At 55.3% G+C, this 21,787-nt stretch overlaps 1 protein-coding gene across 1 annotated transcript in view; it reads left to right on the top strand.

Annotated features, from left to right (window-relative positions):
- Nucleotides 1–21,787, top strand: part of LOC139264149 (alpha-2,8-sialyltransferase 8F-like) — an 86,352-nt gene that overhangs the window by 4,207 nt on the left and 60,358 nt on the right. Inside the window, exon 2 of the mRNA XM_070880235.1 lies at nucleotides 7,780–7,869. Within this exon, the coding sequence (XP_070736336.1) occupies nucleotides 7,780–7,869 (90 nt within the window). The remainder of the gene's footprint in view (nucleotides 1–7,779; nucleotides 7,870–21,787) is intronic.

Here is a 21,787-nt window from a genome sequence, read left to right as displayed (position 1 = left end):
GGAGGGAGAGGAGAGGGGACGGAGAGAGGGGCGAGGGGAGGGAGGGAGAGGGGGGGGAGAGTGAGAGGGAGAGTGGGGGGGGAGGGAGGGAGAGGGAGGAAGGGAGGGAGAGGGAGGGAGGGAGAGGGAGGGAGGGAGAGGGAGGGAGGGAGAGGGAGAGGGAGGGAGAAGGAGGGGGAGGAGAGGGGAGGGAGGGAGAGGAGAGGGGATCGAGAGGAGAGGGGAGGGAGGGAGAGTAGAGGAAGAGAGAGGGGGAGGGAGGGAGATGAGAGGGGAGGGAGGGAGATGAGAGGGGCGAGAGGGAGGGAGAGGATAGGGGCGGGAGGGAGAGGGAGGGAGGGAGGTAGAGGAGAGGGGAGGGAGGGAGAGGGGTGGGAGGGAGAGGGGAGGGAGAGGAGAGGGGAGGGAGAGGAGAGGGAGGGAGGGAGAGGGAGAGGGAGGGAGGGAGAGGAGAGGGGAGAGAGGGAGGGAGAGGAGAGGGAGGGAGGGAGGGAGGGAGGGAGAGGAGAGGGGAGGGAGAGGAGAGGGAGGGAGAGGGGAGGGAGGGAGAGGGGAGGGAGGGAGAGGGGAGGGAGGGAGAGGGGAGGGAGAGGGGAGGGAGGGAGAGTGGAGGGAGGGGAGAGACAGGAGAGGGGAGGGGAGAGGAGAGAGAGGAGGGAGGGAGAGGAGAGGAAAGGGGAGGGAGGGAGAGGAGAGGAAAGGGGAGGGAGGGAGAGGGAGGGAGGGAGAGAGGGAGAGGGAGGGAGAGGAGAGGGGAGGGGGATGAGAGGGGAGGGAGAGGGAGAGGAGAGGGGAGGGAGAGGGAGAGGAGAGGGAGGGAAGGAGAGGGGAGGGAGAGAGAGGGGAGGGAGAGGGAGGGGGAGAGGGGAGGGAGGGAGGGAGGGAGAGGAGAGGGAGGGAGAGGGAGAGGAGAGGGAGAGGAGAGGGAGGGAGAGGGAGAGGAGGGAGAGGAGAGGGAGAGGAGAGGGAGAGGAGAGGGAGAGGAGAGGGAGGGAGAGGGAGAGGAGAGGGAGAGGAGAGGGAGAGGGAGGGAGAGGAGAGGAGTGAGAGGGGGGGAGGGAGAGGAGGGGGGAGGGAGAGGAGAGGGGAGGGAGAGGAGAGGAGAGGGGAGGGAGAGGAGAGGGGAGGGAGAGGAGAGGGGAGGGAGGAGAGGGAGGGAGGGAGGGAGAGGGGAGAGGAGATGAGAGGGAGAGGGGAGGGAGAGGGTAGGGAGGGAGTGGAGAGGAGAGGGGAGGGAGGGAGGGAGGGGAGGGAGGGAGGGGAGGGAGAGGAGAGGGAGAGGGGAGGGAGAGAGGGGAGGGAGGAGAGGGGAGGGAGGGAGGGGAGGGAAGGAGAGGGGGAGGGAGGCAGAGAGGGAGGGAGGGAGGGAGAGGGGGAGGGAGGGAGAGGGAGAGGGAGGGAGGGAGGGAGGGAGGGAGAGGGAGAGGGAGACAGAGGGAGAGGAGAGGGAGGGAGAGGGAGACGGAGGGAGAGGGGAGGGAGGGAGAGGAGGAGGGAGGGAGAGGAGAGGGGAGGGAGGGAGAGGAGGGAGGGAGGGGAGGGAGGGGAGGGAGGGAGGGGAGGGAGGGAGGGGAGAGGAGAGGGAGAGGGGAGGGAGAGAGGGGAGGGAGGAGAGGGAGGGAGGGAGGGGAGGGAAGGAGAGGGGGAGGGAGGCAGAGAGGGAGGGAGGGAGAGGAGGAGGGAGGGAGGGAGGGAGGGAGAGGGAGACGGAGGGAGAGGAGAGGGAGGGAGAGGGAGAGGGAGACGGAGGGAGAGGGGAGGGAGGGAGAGGAGGAGGGAGGGAGAGGAGAGGGGAGGGAGGGAGGAGGAGAGGGGAGGGGGAGGGAGGAGGGAGGGAGGAGGAGGGAGGAGGGGAGGGGAGGAGGGGAGGGGAGGGAGGGAGGGGAGAGGGGGAGGGAGGAGGGAGGGAGGAGGAGGAGGAGGGGAGGGGAGGGAGGGAGGAGGAAGAGAGGGGGAGGGAGGAGGGAGGGAGGAGGAGAGGGGGAGGGAGGAGGAGAGGGGAGGGAGGAGGAGAGGGGAGGGAGGAGGAGAGGGGAGGGAGGGGGAGGAAGGAGGGAGAGGGGGGGAGGGAGAGGGGGGAGGGAGAGGGGGGGAGGGGGAGAGGAGAGGGAGGGAGAGGAGAGGGGAGGGAGGGGGAGGAGGGAGGAGCGGGTGTCAGATCGTTGGGGAGGGGGAGGAGCGGGTGTCAGGTCGGGGGGGGGGTGGAGGAGCGGGTGTCAGGTCGGGGGGGGGAGGGGCGGGTGTCAGGTCGGGGGCGGGGCAGGAGCGGGTGTAAGGTCGGGGGCGGGGCAGGAGCGGGTGTCAGGTCGCGGGGGAGGGGGGCGGGTGTCAGGTCGCCGGGGGGGTGGGTGGGGTGGGGGGGGGGGTGGGGGTGTCAGGTCGCCGGGGGGGGGGGGGTGGGGGTGTCAGGTCGCCGGGGGGGGGGGGGGTGGGGGTGTCAGGTCGCCGGGGGGGGGGGGGTGTCAGGTCGCCGGGGGGGGGTGTCAGGTCGCCGGGGGGGGGGGGGGTGTGTCAGGTCGCCGGGGGGGGGGGGGGGTGTCAGGTCGCCGGGGGGGGGGGGGGGGTGTGTGTCAGGTCGCCGGGGGGGGGGGTGTCAGGTCGCCGGGGGGGGGGGGGTGTCAGGTCGCCGGGGGGGGGTGTCAGGTCGCCGGGTAGGGGGGGTGTCAGGCCGCGGGGGGGGTGGTGTCAGGTCGCGGGGGGGGCGGTGTCAGGTCGCGGGGGGGGGGGGGTTGTCGGGGGGCGGGTGTCAGGGGGGGGGCGGTGTCAGGTCGCGGTGGGGGGGGGATGTCGGGGGGCGGGTGTCGGGGGGGGGGTGTCAGGGGGGCGGTGTCAGGTCGCGGGGGGGGTGGGTGTCAAGTCGCGGGGGGGGGTGGTGTCAGGTCGCGGGGGGGGGGGGTTGTCAGGTCGCGGGGGGTGTCAGGTCGCGGGGGGGGGTGTCAGGTCGCGGGGGGGGGTGTCAGGTCGCGGGGGGGGGGGTGTCAGGTCGCGGGGGGGGGGTGTCAGGTCGCGGGGGGGGGGGGTCAGGTCGCGGGGGGGGGGTGTCAGGTGGCGGGGGGGGGGTGTCAGGTCGCGGGGGGGGCGTGGTGGAGCGGGTGTCAGGTCGGGTAGGGGGGGAGGAGCGGGGGTGAGGTCGGGGGTGGGTGGGGGAGGAGCGGGTGTCAGGTCACGGGGGGGACGTGGTGGAGCGGGTGTCAGGTCGGGTGGGGGGGGGAGGAGCGGGTGTCAGGGCGTGTGGCGGGAGCGGATGTCGCGGGGGGGGGAGGAGCCGGTTTCGGGGCGGGGGAGGATTGGGTGTCGCTGGGGGAAAGCGGGTGTCGGGGGGGGGGAAAGCGGGTGTCGGGGGGGGGGGAAAGCGGGTGTCCGGAGGGGGGGAAAGCGGGTGTCCGGAGGGGGGGAAAGCGGGTGTCCGGGGGGGGGGGGAAAGCGGGTGTCGGGGGGGGGGGGAAAGCGGGTGTCGGGGGGGGGGGGAAAGCGGGTGTCGGGGGGGGGGGGGAAAGCGGGTGTCGGGGGGGGGGGAAAGCGGGTGTCGGGGGGGGGGGAAAGCGGGTGTCGGGGGGGTGGAAAGCGGGTGTCGGGTGTCGGGGGGGGGGAAAGCGGGTGTCGGGGGGGGGAAAGCGGGTGTCGGGGGGGGGAAGCGGGTGTCGGGGGGGGGGAAAGCGGGTGTCGGGGGGGGGGGAAAGCGGGTGTCGGGGGGGGGGGAAAGCGGGTGTCGGGGGGGGGAAAGCGGGTGTCGGGGGGGGAAAGCGGGTGTCGGGGGGAGGGGGAAAGCGGGTGTCGGGGGGGGGGAAAGCGGGTGTCGGGGGGGGGGAAAGCGGATGTCGGGGGGGGGGAAAGCGGGTGTCGGGGAGGGGGGGGGAAAGCGGGTGTCGGGGGGGGGGGAAGCGGGTGTCGGGGGGGGGGAAAGCGGGTGTCGGGGGGGGGGGAAAGCGGGTGTCGGGGGGGGGGGAAAGCGGGTGTCGGGGGGGGGGGGAAAGCGGGTGTCGGGGGGGGGAAAGCGGGTGCCGGGGGGGGGGGGAAAGCGGGTGTCGGGGGGGGAAGCGGGTGTCGGGGGGGGGGGGGAAGCGGGTGTCGGGGGGGGGGGGAAGCGGGTGTCGGGGGGGGGGGGAAGCGGGTGTCGGGGGGGGGGGGAAAGCGGGTGTCGGGGGGGGGAAAGCGGGTGTCGGGGGGGGGGAAAGCGGGTGTCGGGGGGGGGGGAAAGCGGGTATCGGGGGGGGGGGAAGCGGGTGTCGGGGGGGGAAAGCGGGTGTCGGGGGGGGAAAGCGGGTGTCGGGGGGGGGGAAAGCGGGTGTCTGGTGGGGGGGAAGCGGGTGTCGGGGGGGGGGAAGCGGGTGTCGGGGGTGGGGGGAAAGCGGGTGTCGGGTGGGGGGAAAGCGGGTGTCGGGGGGGGGGAGCGGGTGTCGGGGGGGGGAAAGCGGGTGTCGGGGGGGGAAAGCGGGTGTCGGGGGGGGGAAAGCGGGTGTCCGGGGGGGGGGGGGAAGCGGGTGTCGGGGGGGGGGGGGAAGCGGGTGTCGGGGGGGGGGAAAGCGGGTGTCGGGGGGGGGAAGCGGGTGTCGGGGGGGGGGAAAGCGGGTGTCGGGGGGGGGAAAGCGGGTGTCGGGGGGGGGGGAAAGCGGGTGTCGGGGAGGGGGGGGGGAAACCGGGTGTCGGGGGGGGGGGAAAGCGGGTGTCGGGGGGGGGAAAGCGGGTGTCGGGGGGGGGGAAAGCGGGTATCGGGGGGGGGAAGCGGGTGTCGGGGGGGGGGAAGCGGGTGTCGGGGGGGGGGAAAGCGGATGTCGGGGGGGGGGAAGCGGGTGTCGGGGAGGGGGGGGGAAAGCGGGTGTCGGGGGGGGGAAGCGGGTGTCGGGGGGGGGGGGGAAAGCGGTTGTCGGGGGGGGGAAGCGGGTGTCGGGGGGGGGGAAAGCGGGTGTCGGGGGGGGGGGAAAGCGGGTGTCGGGGGGGGGGGGAAAGCGGGTGTCGGGGGGGGGAAAGCGGGTGTCGGGGGGGGGGGAAGCGGGTATCGGGGGGGAAAGCGGGTGTCGGGGGGGGGAAAGCGGGTGTCGGGGGGGGGAAAGCGGGTGTCGGGGGGGGTGGAAGCGGGTGTCGGAGGGGGGGGAAAGCGGGTGTCGGGGGGGGGAAAGCGGGTGTCGGGGGGGGAAAGCGGGTGTCGGGGGGGGGAAAGCGGGTGTCGGGGGGGTGGAAGCGGGTGTCTGGTGGGGGGGGAAAGCGGGTGTCGGGGGGGGGGGAAGCGGGTGTCGGGGGGGGGGAAAGCGGATGTCGGGGGGGTGGAAGCGGGTGTCTGGTGGGGGGGGAAAGCGGGTGTCGGGGGGGGGGGAAGCGGGTGTCTGGTGGGGGGGGGAAAGCGGGTGTCGGGGGGGGGAAGCGGGTGTCGGGGGGGGGGAAGCGGGTGTCGGGGGGGGGGGAAAGCGGGTATCGGGGGGGGGAAAGCGGGTGTCGGGGGGGGGGAAAGCGGGTGTCGGGGGGGGAAAGCGGGTGTCGGGTGGGGGGAAAGCGGGTGTCGGGGGGGGGGGGAAGCGGGTGTCGGGGGGGGGGAAAGCGGGTGTCGGGGGAAAGCGGGTGTCGGGGGGGGGGAAGCGGGTGTCGGGGGGGGGAAAGCGGGTGTCGGGGGGGGGGGAAAGCGGGTGTCGGGGGGGGAAGCGGGTGTCGGGGGGGGGTGAACGGGTGTCGGGGGGGGGGAAAGCGGGTGTCGGGGGGGGGGGAAGCGGGTGTCGGGGGGGGGGAACGCGGGTATCGGAGGGGGGGAAAGCGGGTGTCGGGGGGGGGAAAGCGGGTGTCGGGGGGGGAAAGCGGGTGTCGGGGGGGGGGAAAGCGGGTGTCGGGGGGGGGAAAGCGGATGTCGTGGGGGGGAAAGCGGGTGTCGGGGGGGGGGAAAGCGGATGTCGGGGGGGGGGAAAGCGGATGTCGGGGGGGGGGAAAGCGGGTGTCGGGGGGGGGAAAGCGGGTGTCGGGGGGGGAAAGCGGGTGTCGGGGGGGGGGAAAGCGGATGTCGGGGGGGGGGAAAGCGGATGTCGGGGGGGGGGAAAGCGGGTGTCGGGGGGGGGGGAAAGCGGGTGTCGGGGGGGGGAAAGCGGGTGTCGGGGGGGGGAAAGCGGGTGTCGGGGGGGGAAAGCGGGTGTCGGGGGGGGAAAGCGGGTGTCGGGGGGGGGAAAGCGGGTGTCGGGGGGGGGAAAGCGGGTGTCGGGGGGGGGGAAAGCGGGTGTCTGGTGGGGGGGGGGGAAAGCGGGTGTCGGCCGGGGGGGGAAGCGGGTGTCGGGGGAGGGGGGAAAGCGGGTGTCTGGTGGGGGGGGGGGAAAGCGGGTGTCGGGGGGGGGGGAAGCGGGTGTCTGGTGGGGGGGGGGGAAAGCGGGTGTCGGGGGGGGGGGAAGCGGGTGTCGGGGGGGGGGGAAGCGGGTGTCGGGGGGGGGGGGAAAGCGGGTATCGGGGGGGGAAAGCGGGTGTCGGGGGGGGAAAGCGGGTGTCGGGGGGGGGAAAGCGGGTGTCGGGGGAAAGCGGGTGTCGGGGGGGGAAAGCGGGTGTCGGGGGGGGGAAAGCGGGTGTCGGGGGAAAGCGGGTGTCGGGGGGGGGAAAGCGGGTGTCGGGGGGGGGGAAAGCCGGTGTCGGGGGGGGGGAAAGCGGGTGTCGGGGGGGGGAAGGTGGTGTCAGGGGGGGGGAAAGTGGGTGTCGGGGGGGGGAAAGCGGGTGTCGGGGGGGGAAAAGCGGGTGTCGGGGGGGAAAGCGGGTGTTGGGGGGGGAAAGCGGGTGTCGGGGGGGGGAGAAAGCGGGTGTCGGGGGGGGGGAAAGCGGGTGTCGGGGGGGGGGAAAGCGGGTGTCGGGGGGGGGGGAGCGGTGTCGGGGGAGGGGAGCGGGAGTCGGGTCGGGTCACGGGGGGGAGCGGACATCGGGTCTGGTCGGCGGGGGCGGAGCGGGTGTCGGGGGAGGGGAGCGGGAGTCGGGTCGGGGGTGAGCGGGTGTCGGGTCGGGTCAGGGGGGGGAGCGGACGTCGGGTGTGGTCGGCGGGGGCGGGGGGCGGAGCGGGTGTCGGGTCGGGGGCGGGGAGCCGGAGCTGGCCGTGGGAGGAGCCTCATTCACGCAGCCCCAGTGAGGCCATTCAGCCAGGGCTAGGGGCTGCGTGCTTCGGGCCCCTCCCACACAGTTCAGCGCCTGGAGCTACTGCACTTGCATGCCGACTGTCGTGCGCATGTGCAGAGGTCCCGGCACTGTTTTCAGCGCCGGGACCTGGCTCCATCACCCCCCCCCCCCCCACAGCTCGTGCTGGCTGCGCCGGGGGCCTCAGGACCTGTAAGTCGGTGGAGAATACCGAGGATTTTTTTAGGCGCGAAAAACGGGCGCCCAGCTCGGAGGGGCGCCCGTTTTTTTTCTTGTGGAAACTTGGGCCCTATGTTTCTATGTTTAAGCCCTGGTATCAGTCGAGTGAAACTGCGCTGTGCACCCTCGAAGGATAATCTATCCTGCCCAAAATGCCCAAAACTGAAGTTTACGGTAATATCTCAAAACAGCAAATTATTATTGGCTTACTAAACAGATGACAAGCTCAAGAACATATGAAGAATAAGATGCAAAGTGCTTCTTTTATAATCAGTACAACATAAAATCTAGATGTGAGTTGTCTCGATGCCACTGATAGAATTTCAATAAATAGAAGCCTTTGTTTTACAGTTAGGTTTAGGGTCAATGGAAATAACTTGAAATATAATCTAGTATTCGATGCAAATAGTGGTTCTATCTGCAAAGCCTTTATTTCAATTATTTTCATGAAACCACGTTTTTACTCTATTATTATAGCATCGAGAAGAAGAAATGGAAGAGTCAGCTGGAGTTTAATTCACCAGAATGTGCGGAGCTGAGCAAAGTACTTACTCTTAAACCCAAGAGGTAACCCAGTGTTTTCTGCTAAAGTCATTATGTAACAAGTCCAACACAGGAGGGGGCGGTTCTGGATTTAGTTTTGGGGAATGAAGCTGGGCAGGTGGAAGGGGTATCAATGGGAGAGCACTTGGGTGCCAGTGACCATAATTCAGTCAGATTCAAGGTAGTTATGGATAAGGACAAGGATCGACCAGGAGTAAAAGTCCCAAATTGGGGAAAAGCTAACTTTGCTAAGTTGAGAATTGATTTGGCAGTGGGAGGCATTCAAGGAGGAGAACCAGAGGGTTCAGGCCAAACATATGCCCTTAAAGAAAAAGGGTGGTGTGATATATTCACAGAGCACAGCACACACAGCTTTCGAACATGGCAAGCAGCTCTCTCGGAAGTCACCGGAACCTGCTGCTTCTGTTTAATTATTAACTCTGTAGTTGCAGTACACAATACGTCCACATCCACAGTGTGGAGCTACAAACATTACAAGCTGACAGACATTACACTTCTCCCTCGTTAATGAAGAAGTTATTATAACAGACAGCATACGCAACTTGCATGTTTATACATAACACAGGATATAGTCTTATTTTTAATATTATTACAAATTTAACTTTACCACTTGTTTTCTGTTTCGAAGTGGATAATTTTGCTCTTGAACAGAACCTTCCAAACATGGTGTCGAATTTAAACTCATTCGAGACTCATCCTGAGGAATGTTTTCCTCCTTGGAATTTCCTTGATTTTCATTTGAACTCACTCTAACTTCATGCTCTTTGTTTTCCTGACTCGGACTCAGACTTACATGCTGATTTTCTCTTGGATTTGTTTCCAGTATATTAGATGTAGGATATGCTACTGGTATATCAAAACTATCTGATGAGTCATAAATAATTGAATCATTCCCACCTTCAACTCCTTCCATGTCTGTAGGTAAAATATGATCAATATGAACAAACCTAACCTGTCCATTATCAAACATCTTTACCAAATATGTGCGAGGGCCACATCTCTTCACTACTCTTCCGAGTAACCACTTTACCCATTTATGGTGATGGTTCTTCACTCTCACCTTCTGGTTTAATTTCACACTTCTCTTTTTTGCTCTACCTCTATCATGATTCTCTTTCAGTCTTAATTGTGTCTCTTCTACGGACTGTGCCAAATTTGGATTTAACAACGAGAATCTGGTTCGTGACTGTCGTTTGAGAAACAACTCTGCTGCTGTTTTACCAGTAGTTGTGTGAGTATTATGAGATGTAATTTAAAAATTAGCCAATTTGTGATCCAATGACAACTGTCGTTTCCTTCGATTTGGATCTTACATTTGTTTTATGAGGGCAAGTTTTACAATTTGTTGCTCTGCTGCACCATTTGAAAGAGTGTGGTATGGTGGAACCTTGGTATGTTTCACACCATTTTTGCTCATGAACTGTGCAAATTCTTCGGAACAAAATTGTGGTCGATGATACGAAACAATTTCTTCAGGGAGGCCAAATGAAGAAAATAATCTTCGCAAAATGTCTGATGTTTTACTTGTTATTTTCTACAATGGGTACATCTCAACCCACTTCCAATGGCTATCAATCACAATGCACAATTGTTGTCCTTCTAGCTCAGCAAAATCAATATGTAGCCTTTGCCACACCGTGGGAGGCCATTTCCATGGCTCTTATGGTACTGATGGTGGTTGCTTGCTTACCGATTGACATGTCGCACACTGACTCACGACGTACTCTATATCTTGATCAAGACCTGGCCACCATAAATAACTATGCGCAAAACTCTTGGTCAAGCACATTCCCTGGTGCTGGTCATGGAGGTCTCCTCATAATTTGGACCTAAATTTATTTGGTATAACCACTCTTGCATCCTACATGGTAAAATCTTTATCAACTGATAATTCATTCCTTCGAATGAAGAATGGATGTATATCTTTGTCTGTTACATGGTTTGGCCATCCATTTGCAATATAATCATACACCTTTGACATCACTGGGTCACATTTGGTTGCTCTACCAATCTCTTCAGCTGTGACTGGTAGTTCATCAATGTATGAAAAATAGAACAGTTCTTCCCTATCAGGTGTAACTTGTGATGGGGAAGACAATCTAGACATTGCATCAGCACTACTGTGATTGGCTGATCATCTGTATTCAATATCATATGTATATGCTGACAAAATCAAAGCCCATCTCTGCATTCGGGCTGCATCTAATGTTGGAACTGGGGACTTTGGATGGAGGATTGCTGTTCGGGGCTTATAGTCTGTAACGATGGTAAACTTATGACCATACAAGTATTTGTGGAACTTCTTGACCCCAAAAATGAATGCCAAAACTTCCCTTTCAATTTGCGAATAATTACTCTCATTGGCACTGAGAGTGCATGAAGCAAAAGCAATTGGTCTCTCCTCCCCACTACTTAATACATGAGAGCTTACTGCCCCAAATCCATATGGAGAGGCATCGCATGCTAGCTTAATCTCCTTAGATATGCCATAGTGAATTAACATAGTGCCCTCTACCAATTTGCTTTTACACTCCTTGAATGCTGTATCGCATTCTTTTGACCACTTCCAATGGAGCTGTTTTTTCAATAGTTCATTCAGTGGATGTAATACTGTAGCCAAATTTGGTAGGAACTTGCCATAATAGTTCAAAAGACCCAAAAATGATCGAAGTTCAGCGACATTCTTGGGAGTGGGTGCATTTCTGATTGCATCCAGCTTTCCCATGGTTGGATGTAAACCATCTTTGTCTACTCTGTACCCTAAGTACTCCACAGAGTTTTTAAATAACTCACACTTACGAGCAGATACTCGTACACTGTGCTTCTCTATCCATTTGAGTACTTCATTCAATATGTTCTTATGAATTTGCCTATTTGGTGCTGAAATTAATATATCAACCAAATAACATGCTACCCCTTCAATACCTTGAAAAATCTGGTTCATCATGCCTTGGAATATGGCAGGGGCGGAAGACACTCCAAACGGTAGCCTATTAAATTGATACAGACCTAGAAGAGTAGTTATAGTCAAGCATGACTTGGACTCCTCATCTAGTTCAAGCTGTAAGTAGGCATTCGTAAGATCCAGTTTTGAGAAGATCTGACCACCTGTCAGTGTTGTGAACAAATCTTCTATATTTGGCAATGTATTGGGGACATTACCCTCTAGAACCTGGTTTATGGTTACTTTATAATCAGCACACAATTTTACCTTACCATCGGACTTAGGTACAACAACAATGGGTGTAGCCCAATTACATCGATCTATCTTAGAAATAATGTTCTCAGTCTCTGGTCTTTTGAACTCTTGCTCAACTTTCTCCTTGAGTGCAAATGGTATGGAACGTGGCTTGCAGTAAACAAATCTAGCGTCCTTTTGTACCCTGACACTCGCCTTGAAGCCTTGGATCGGACTGCCCGTTTCGCAGAGCACCTTCGGATAACTCTTGATAACCTCATCCGTTGATGAAAATCTCGCTTCCACATGGAAAATCTTACTCCAATCCAGCTTCAATGAGCTCAACCAATTTCGTCCTAGTAAAGCAGTCTTGTCTTCTTTCACTACTATTAGAGGCAAGTTCAGAAATTGATTTTTATATTTCACCGGTACGGTGATACGGCCTACTACAGGAATTTTCTCTCCCGAGTAGCCTCGCAGCTCTATCTTGGATTTATCCAATTGAAAATTACGCAATTTGTCGCGGTACAATGACTCTGGTACTACACTCACGGAGGCACCCGTGTCAATTTCTATTGGTATCTTGAATCCCGCAACATCTATGTGGATTTTGATGCTTTCTGAATCGCTGTCCGTTAACCTCGTGCTCCTGATGATGTGTAATTCTAACATCTCCTCGTCCTGTTGTTGTTCTTCCATGCTATGTAGTCTCTTTGAGTTCTACTCATAGCTTTGAACGCTGGACTCATAGCTTTAGAAACTGGTTTACCCTTCAGTCGGCATGCCTTCGCAAGATGCCCAGTCTTTCTGCAGAAGAAACACTCTGCCTTCACATATGGACAACTTTGAGCAATGTGTTGTCCTAGGTACCTTCAGCACGACATCGACGCTGTTAGAATTTTCAGTTTCTGAGACTTTCGGCCATGGCCGTCTTTTAATTTGAACCTGCAGGTGATTTACCTTGGTAATATTGTTCAGCCATGCTCATCGACCTCGCTGTCTGACAAGCAATCTCAAAAGTTAAGTCATCTGTCGTCAATAACTTCCTTCTGATCGCATCATTTTTCACACTACAAACAAAACGATCCCGTAATGTTCGGTTTTGAAAGTTTCCAAAATGGCAGTGCATCAATAGCTTTTTTAATGCTATAACGTAATCAGTGATACTTTCATCCGCCTTTTGATTCTGAATCCTGAAACGATAGCTTTCAGCAATTTCTAATGGTTTGGGGTTATCATGCTGCTCCAGCTTCGTTAAAATCTCTTTAAGCATTGTGTCCTTTGGCTCGTCAGGCACAAGCAGATTTACAAGGGTTTCGTATAATGCCGGACCTGCCACTGATAAGAAGGTCGCTTTCGTACGTTCCAACACAGCCTGGTTCTGGACTGCATTGTCTGGAATTTCGATTATGTTATGGGGGGAGGGTTGGTTTTTACAGAAGTACATGATTTTAGACAAATGTTCGGTTTAAATGTTTTTTATTTGTCAAAACCTTGTTGCGCATTGGCTCAGATAGCTGCACCCTTACACGCTGGTGATTCCTTAACATCAAAGGATATAATTACACTTAACTTCAATCAACTTAAACTTTAACTGTCACCAAGGTGATGCCTTCCATTGATGTATGACCTGCACACCCAGCAGTATGTCAGCCTTGTAAATACCACCAACATTCTTTCAAGCAAAGCGCTCTATAATGAGCTCCGACCAAAGAGTCTTGCAAGTATCATGCCACTACGAGCCCTTTCATGCGGTCTACAGGGGGGCAATGGCATGGCTTCAGCGTCAGCCTGATTGTCTGAGCCGATGTCAGCATCCACCTCCTCGTCCTCCTCTTGCTCTCTCTGCTGAGATGGACTGTCAGACTCTTATGGCAATTCTTGTTCCCTCCTGATAGCCAAGTTGTGCAGCATGGAGCACACCACCACGAATTGAGCTATCTGCTCAGGGTGGTATTGGAGCTCGCCAATGGTTTTCTCCACGATATTGCAAGGGGCTCTGTGGCTCTCATTATATCGCATCTCGGCTTCGGTTTGGGTGTCATGCAGAAGGGTCATCAGCCAGGTGGCGAGACCATGTCCTTTGTCACCAACCATCCAGCATTGACCTTGTGGCTGATTGTTAAACAAGTCAGATACAGTACTCTCACACAGGATGTGAGCATCATGGATGCTGCCCAGAATTTTAGCATTCACTGCCACAATAATTTGCTGGTGGCCGACAATGAGTTTCGCATTCAGGGAGTGGAACCCTTGTGGTTCCTGAAAACCCCTGCATCCTGAAAAGGTGCGCGCAACACTCCCTGCACTTTGGGGAAGTTAGCAATTCAGTAGAATCCTAAAGCCCTCTCAGTCTGAGCCTCCCTGGTCATAGGGAAGATAATCAAGTCCATTCTGCGTGTGTACAGGGCTTCAGTGACCTGTCTAATGCAGCAATGTGTGGCATGCTGAGACAGACCGCAAATGTCACCAGATGAGGAGGCCTGAAAAGAACCCAACGCATAGAACGACAGTGCCGCAGTGACTTTGACCTCGACGGGCAGTGCAGTACTGATGGTGCTGGCAGGCTGCTGATCTCCCCTTATGAGCTGGCATACGTCAGTGATAACCTCTTTGTGGAAGCGCAGTCTCCAAAGGCAGGTGTTATCGGACAAGTTGAACTAAGACTGCCTCTCCCTGTACTTGCCGGGGGTGTAACATCTGGTCCTCCTCATCAGTCTGGCATTTCTTATATTGGGCACATAATGCTGTGGAGCGTACCTTCTGCCATCTTTTGTCTGCAGCATATAATTGGTCATCAAGAGAGAATGAGAAAGGACAGGGCCCATTCCAATAGCTATCTGTTTCCCACCGATTGGTCACAAAGAATGAATGTCCCGATGAAGACACCTATTAAATTCCAATCGTTCACAGTATGATAAAGGTGTTTGTTCAGATGTTCACATCACCTCCAAAGACCTCCAGAGTACATCTGAACTCCCCCGACGTAGAAGCAGAGTAACCTTTCAAATGATGCGACATGTGATTTAGAACATGGCGTCCATACCGCTGTGAGTAGTTCCGGTTAGTTCCATTTTTTCCGGGCGTTTTTTTGGGCAAGCAATATTGTGGGCAAGGTGTGTGCGAGGTGGCTGCTGGACCATCTCCTGGACATTAGTTTCGGCAAATGTGATCTTTACGATAAAATAAAGCGGGCAGTCGGTATTATTAAATCTCAGCGTTAATTATGTGCGGAAAGTAATGCTGGGTGATATTATTCATTCTGGTGATTCCGCCCCAAAAAAGTAGGCAGGCGGTATTATTTTTTCCTGGCATTACACACATGCGGAAAGTAACGCTTGGCGATAAGTGTCCGAAAAATGGGCATCAGTTTCCACTTTGTGGCTAAATAGGCGATATCTGGGCGTTATATATACGTCATTTCAGCAGTAAAATGGATTTTAAGTGGATGTTATGCATGCAAGAAAGTGGAAAATCAAGCCTTGTATCTCTTTGCAGACTGTATGGGCTGGAACCTCCACCTTTTTTGCATCCTTAATGCCCATTTTACCGCTGAAATGACGTATAACGCTCATATGTCGCCCATTTTGGCACAAAATGGAAACTGACAGGCATTTTTTGGAAACTTAGCGGCGAGCATTACTTTCCCCATGTGCTTAACGGCAAGAAAAAATATGACCGCCTGCCCACTTTTTTTGGGCGGAATCAGCAGAATGTGCAAATTCAACGTCAATAATATCGGTCAGCATTACTTTCCACATGGAATTAACGCCGAGATTCAATATTAACGCCCGCACACTGTTTTTTATCGTAAAGAGCATATTTATTGAAACTAGCGGCCATGGAGAACGCCTATCGTCAATTTTACCACGTCACACACATTTCGCCCACAATATCGCTCGCTCAAAAAACCGCCCACAAAAAGTGGAACGAACCAGAATGAATCACAGCGTTATGGACGCCATGTTGTAGATCACATGTCTCGTCATTTAAAAGGCTGCTGTGCTTCAACCTCGGCGGAGTTCGGATGTACTCTGCAGGTCGTTGGAATTGATGTGAACATCTATAAAAACATCTTGGCCACACTGTGACCGATTAGAATTGAAGAGATGTGTTCGGCGGGACATTCCTTGTTTGTGACCAATCGGTGGAAAACAGAGAGCTACTGCAATGGGACCTGTCCTTTCTCACCCTCTCTTGATTACCAAATACATGCAGCAGCTTATGTCCACCAGTGATAACACCAAACAAATCTCTCAGCACACAAATGCTAGCGATGTTCATGAATTAACTGGAACTGTGTTTGCGAGCAGAATTGTACAGGGCAGAACCCATGAGTCTGCAACCTCCAGCAGGCCTCAGGTGACCCAGATGACTCAGATTCCCCAACAAAGGATGAATGTAAGGCAACTCACACCTTGTTGGCATTGTGGAGGCTTCCATTCGGCCTATTCATACCGATTCAAAGGATATGTTTGCAAGAGCTGTGGAACAATGAGGTGCCTCCAACGAGCTTGCAACCGAGCTGCAAGCTCTGCAAAACCTGCTAACCACCACGTGGCACAGGAAGATCGGTCCATGGTGGATCAAAGCAAACTTGAGCCTCAGAGAGAGGAGGCAAATGCAGAAGTACATGGGGTGCACACATTTTCGACGAAATGTCCACCTCTAATGCTAAACGTAAAATTGAATGGCTTACCCGCAGCCATGGAAAGGGACACTGGCGCTAGCCAATCCATCATGAATTAAAAAGATGTTTGAGAGACTGTGTTGCAACAAGGCATTCAGACCAGCCCTGAGTCCCACCCACACGAAACTGAGAAGGTACACCAAAGAGATTATCACTGTCCTGGGCAGTGCCATGGCCAAGGTCACCTACGAGGGCACGGTGCACAAACTGCCACTCTGGATTGTCCCGGGCGACACTACTTGGAAGGAGCTGGCTGGGCAAAATCCGCTGGAACTGGGATGACATCCGAGCACTATCACATGTCGATGAGGCCTCTGAATAAATCTCCTTCCCTTTTTGAGCCAGGCACTGGAAACTTTTCCGGGGCGAAGATACGGATCCACTTGGTCATAGAGGCACGACCTATTCACCACAAGGCGCAAGCGCGACCTCACATGATGAGGGAGAGAGTGGAAATCGAGCTGGACAGGTTGCAACGCGAGGGCATCATCTCCCCAGTGGAATTCAGCGAGTGGGCCAGCCCGATTGTTCCAGTACTCAAGTGATGGCACAGTCAGGATTTTCGGCGATTATAAAGTAACTATTAATCGTTTCTCGCTACAGGACAAATACCCGCTACTAAGGCAGACGACCTATTTGCGACGCTGGCAGGAGGCAAGACGTTCACCAAGCTCGACCTGACTTCGGCCGACATGACGCAGGAGCTGGAGGAATCTTCGAAGGGCCTCACCTGCAACAACATGCACAAGGGACTGTTCATCCACAACAGATGCCTGTTTGGAATTCGGTCGGCGACAGCGACCTTCCAGAGAAACATGGAGAGCCTACGCAAGTCGGTACCACACACGGTGGTCTTTCAGGACAACATATTGGTCACGGGTTGGGACACTGCCGAACACCTACAAAACCTGGAGGAGGTCCTGCAGTGACTAGATCGCGTAGCGCTGCGGCTGAAGAGGTCGAAATGCATCTTCATGGCAACAGAAGTGGAGTTTTTGGGGAGAAAGATCGCGGCGGACGGTATTCAGCCCACAGACACCAAGACAGAGGCTATCAGGAACGCACCCAGGCCTCAGAACATCACGGAGCTGCGGTCATTCCTGGTAACTTCCTACCGGGGTTAAAAACCCTTTTAGAGCCACTATATGTGTTATTGCGCAAAGGTGAGAACTGAGTATGGGGAAAAAACCAAGTAATTGCTTTTGAGAAAGCCAGAAACATTTTATACTCCAACAAGCTGCTTGTAGTGTATAATCCGTGACGCGTCGTCGTACAGAGTCAGGTGTGTATTACAACAAGCTAACGTTGCGAGGAACTTGCAACCTGTCACCTATGCTTCCAGGAGCTTGTTGAAGGCTGAGAGGACCTACAGCATGATTGAGAAAGAGGCATTAGCGTGTGTGTTCGGGGTAAACAAAATGCATCAGTACCTGTTGGCCTCAAATTTGAGCTGGAAACCGATCACAAGTCCCTCACATCGCTGTTCGCTGAAAACAAGGGGATAAATACTAATGCCTCAGCCCACATACAAAGGTGGGCACTTGCGCTATCAGCATATAACTATACCATCCGCCACAGGCCAGGCACCGAGAACTGTGCGGATGCTCTCAGTCGACTACCATTGCCCAGCACGGGGGTGGAAATGGCACAGCCTGCAAACTTGTTGATGGTGGCGCAGCCCGCAGACTTGTTGATGGTCATGGAAGCGTTTGAAAATGATAAATCACCTGTCACGGCCCGCCAGATTAGGACTTGGACCAGCCAAGATCCTCTGCTGTCCCGAGTAAAAAACTGTGTACTGCATGGGAGCTGGGCCAGCATCCCCGTTGAAATGCAAGAGCCAATCAAGCCATTCCAGCGGCGAAAGGACGAGTTGTCCATTCAGGCAGACTGTCTGTTGTGGGGTAACCGCGTAATGCTACCAAAAAAGGGCAGGGAGACATTCATCTCGGATCTCCACAGCACACACCCAGGTATAATAATGATGAAAGCGATAGCCAGATCCCACGTGTGGTGGCCCGGTATCGACTCTGACTTAGAGTCCTGTGTACGGCAATGCAGCGTATGTGCTCAGTTGAGCAACGCGTCCAGAGAGGCACCACTAAGTTTGTGGTCCTGGCCCTCCAGACCATGGTCGAGGATTCATGTCGACTATGTGGGCCCGTTTCTCGGTAAAATGTTCCTGGTAGTGATGGATGCTTTTTCAAAATGGATTGAATGTGAAATAATGTTGGGAAGCACCGCCACCGCCACCATTGAAAGCCTGAGGGCCATGTTTGCCACCCACGGCCTGCCTGACATACTGGTCAGTGACAATGGGCCATGTTTCACCAGTGCCGAATTTAAAGAATTCATGACCTGCAATGGGATCAAACATGTCACCTCGGTCCCATTTAAACTAGCCTCCAATGGGCAGGCAGAGCGGGCAGTACAAACAATCAAACAGAGCCTTAAACGAGTCACAGAAGGTTCACTCCAAACCTATCTGTCCTGAGTACTGCTCAGCTACCGCACGAGACCCCACTCGCTCACAGGGGTGCCCCCGGCTGAGCTACTCATGAAAAGGACACTTAAAACCAGACTCTCGCTGGTTCACCCCAACCTGCATGATCAGGTAGAGAGCAGGCGGCAGCAACAAAATGTAAATGATGGTCGCGCCACTGTGTCATGGGAAATTGATCTGAATGACCCTGTTTATTTACTCAACTATGGACATGGTCCTAAGTGGATCGCAGGCACGGTGATAGCTAAAGAAGAGAAATGGGTGTTTGTAGTCAAACTCGACAATGGACAAATATGCAGAAAGCACCTGGACCAAACGAGTCTGCGGATCACAGACTGCCCTGAACAACCCACAGCAGACACCACCTTTTTCGAGCCCACAACACACACCCGAAGGATCAACGACACCATGCCGGACCAGGAAATCAAACCCATCACGCCCAACAGCCCAGCAAGGCCAGGCTCACCTAGCAGCCCTGCAGGGCCAACAACACACCAGCCCAGTGAGGGCACAGCCAACACACCAGAACAGACATTTGTACCGACGCGGTCCACCAGGGAAAGAAAGGCTCCCGACCGCCTCACCTTGTAAATAGTTTTCACTTTGACTTTGGGGTGGGAGTGATGTTGTGTATCTGTAAAGCATGCACTCCCATGTTCCGCCACCACGAAGCTCATGCCCTGAAGTCCCAAGGGATCCCAGCATCCCTTGGGAGCACTGTCTATAAGCTGGCCCCTAAGGCCTGTTCCTCACTCTGGAGTGCCTTATTAAAGACTGAGGTCACTGTTACTTTAACCTCCCTGTGTGCAGTTAGGAACACAATACTGAGAAAGTCTACAAATGTCACCAGCTGTTGCTTGAAAAGAATCTGAGGCGTAGAACGACAGTGCCGCGTTGACTTTGACCTCGACGGACAGACTGATGGTGCTGGCAGGCTGCAGATCAGCCCTTATCAGCTGGCATACCTCAGTAATAACCTCTTTGTGGAAGCGCAGTCTCCGAAGGCAGGTGGTGTCGGGCAAGTCAAGGTCAGAATGTTTCTCCTTGTACTTGCGGGGGCTGTAACGTCTGGTCCTCATCATTTGTCTGGCACTTCTTACATTGGGCACATAATGCAGTGGAGCGTTCCTCCAGCGATGTTTAGTCTGCTGCATGTATTTGGTCACCAAGAGGGTGAGAAAGGACAGGCCCCATTGCAGTAGCTCTCTGTTTCCCATCGATTGGTCATAAACAAGGAATGTCCCATAGAAACATAGAAACATAGAAAATAGGTGCAGGAGTAGGCCATTCGGCCCTTCTAGCCTGCACCGCCATTCAATGAGTTCATGGCTGAACATTCAACTTCAGTACCCCATTCCTGCTTTCTCGCCATACCCCTTGATCCCCCTAGCAGTAAGGACCTCATCTAACTCCTTTTTGAATATATTTAGTGAATTGGCCTCAACAACTTTCTGTGGTAGAGAATTCCACAGGTTCACCACTCTCTGGGTGAAGAAGTTCCTCCGCATCTCGGTCCTAAATGGCTTACCCCTTATCCTTAGACTGTGACCCCTGGTTCTGGACTTCCCCAACATTGGGAACATTCTTCCTGCATCTAACCTGTCTAACCCCGTCAGAATTTTATATGTTTCTATGAGGTCCCCTCTCATTCTTCTGAACTCCAGTGAATACAAGCCCAGTTGATCCAGTCTTTCTTGATAGGTCAGTCCCGCCATCCCGGGAATCAGTCTGGTGAACCTTCGCTGCACTCCCTCAATAGCAAGAATGTCCTTCCTCAGGTTAGGAGACCAAAACTGTACACAATACTCCAGGTGTGGCCTCACCAATGCCCTGTACAACTGTAGCAACACCTCCCTGCCCCTGTACTCAAATCCCCTTGCTATGAAGGCCAACATGCCATTTGCTTTCTTAACCGCCTGCTGCACCTGCATGCCAACCTTCAATGACTGATGTACCATGACACCCAGGTCTCTTTGCACCTCCCCTTTTCCTAATCTGTCACCATTCAGATAATAGTCTGTCTCTCTGTTTTTACCACCAAAGTGGATAACCTCACATTTATCCACATTATACTTCATCTGCCATGCATTTGCCCACTCACCTAACCTATCCAAGTCGCTCTGCAGCCTCACAGCATCCTCCTCGCAGCTCACACTGCCACCCAACTTAGTGTCATCCGCAAATTTGGAGATACTACATTTAATCCCCTCATCTAAATCATTAATGTACAGTGTAAACAGCTGGGGCCCCAGCACAGAACCTTGCGGTACCCCATTAGTCACTGCCTGCCATTCTGAAAAATACCCATTTACTCCTACTCTTTGCTTCCTGTCTGACAACCAGTTCTCAATCCATGTCAGTACACTACCCCCAATCCCATGTGCTCTAACTTTGCACATTAATCTCTTGTGTGGGACCTTGTCGAACGCCTTCTGAAAGTCCAAATATACCACATCAACTGGTTCTCCCTTATCCACTCTACTGGAAACATCCTCAAAAAATTCCAGAAGATTTGTCAAGCATGATTTCCCTTTCACAAATCCATGCTGACTTGGACCTATCATGTCACCTCTTTCCAAATGCACTGCTATGACATCCTTAATAATTGATTCCATCATTTTACCCACTACCGATGTCAGGCTGACCGGTCTATAATTCCCTGTTTTCTCTCTCCCTCCTTTTTTAAAAAGTGGGGTTACATTGGCTACCCTCCACTCCATAGGAACTGATCCAGAGTCAATGGAATGTTGGAAAATGACTGTCAACGCATCCACTATTTCCAAGGCCACCTCCTTAAGTACTCTGGGATGCAGTCCATCAGGCCCTGGGGATTTATCGGCCTTCAATCCCATCAATTTCCCCAACACAATTTCCCGGCTAATAAGGATTTCCCTCAGTTCCTCCTCCTTACTAGACCCCCCGACCCCTTTTATAACCGGAAGGTTGTTCGTGTCCTCCTTCGTGAATACCGAACCAAAGTACTTGTTCAATTGGTCCGCCATTTCTTTGTTCCCCGTTATGACTTCCCCTGATTCTGACTGCAGGGGACCTACGTTTGTCTTTACTAACCTTTTTCTCTTTACATATCTATAGAAACTTTTGCAATCCGTCTTAATGTTCCCTGCAAGCTTCTTCTCATACTCCATTTTCCCTGCCCTAATCAAACCCTTTGTCCTCCTCTGCTGAGTTCTAAATTTCTCCCAGTCCCCAGGTTCGCTGCTATTTCTGGCCAATTTGTATGCCACTTCCTTGGCTTTAATACTATCCCTGATTTCCCTTGATAGCCACGGTTGAGCCACCTTCCCTTTTTTATTTCTATGCCAGACAGGAATGTACAATTGTTGTAGTTCATCCATGCGGTCTCTAAATGTCTGCCATTGCCCATCCACAGTCAACCCCTTAAGTATCATTCGCCAATCCATCTCAGCCAATTCACGCCTCATACCTTCAAAGTTAGCCTTCTTTAAGTTCTGGACCATGGTCTCTGAATTAACTGTTTCATTCTCCATCCTAATGCAGAATTCCACCATATTATGGTCACTCTTCCCCA

Source organism: Pristiophorus japonicus, chromosome 5 (assembly GCF_044704955.1).
Source record: "Pristiophorus japonicus isolate sPriJap1 chromosome 5, sPriJap1.hap1, whole genome shotgun sequence".
NCBI classification, from domain to species: domain Eukaryota; kingdom Metazoa; phylum Chordata; class Chondrichthyes; family Pristiophoridae; genus Pristiophorus; species Pristiophorus japonicus.
This window is presented reverse-complemented; position numbering and strand designations above follow the sequence as displayed.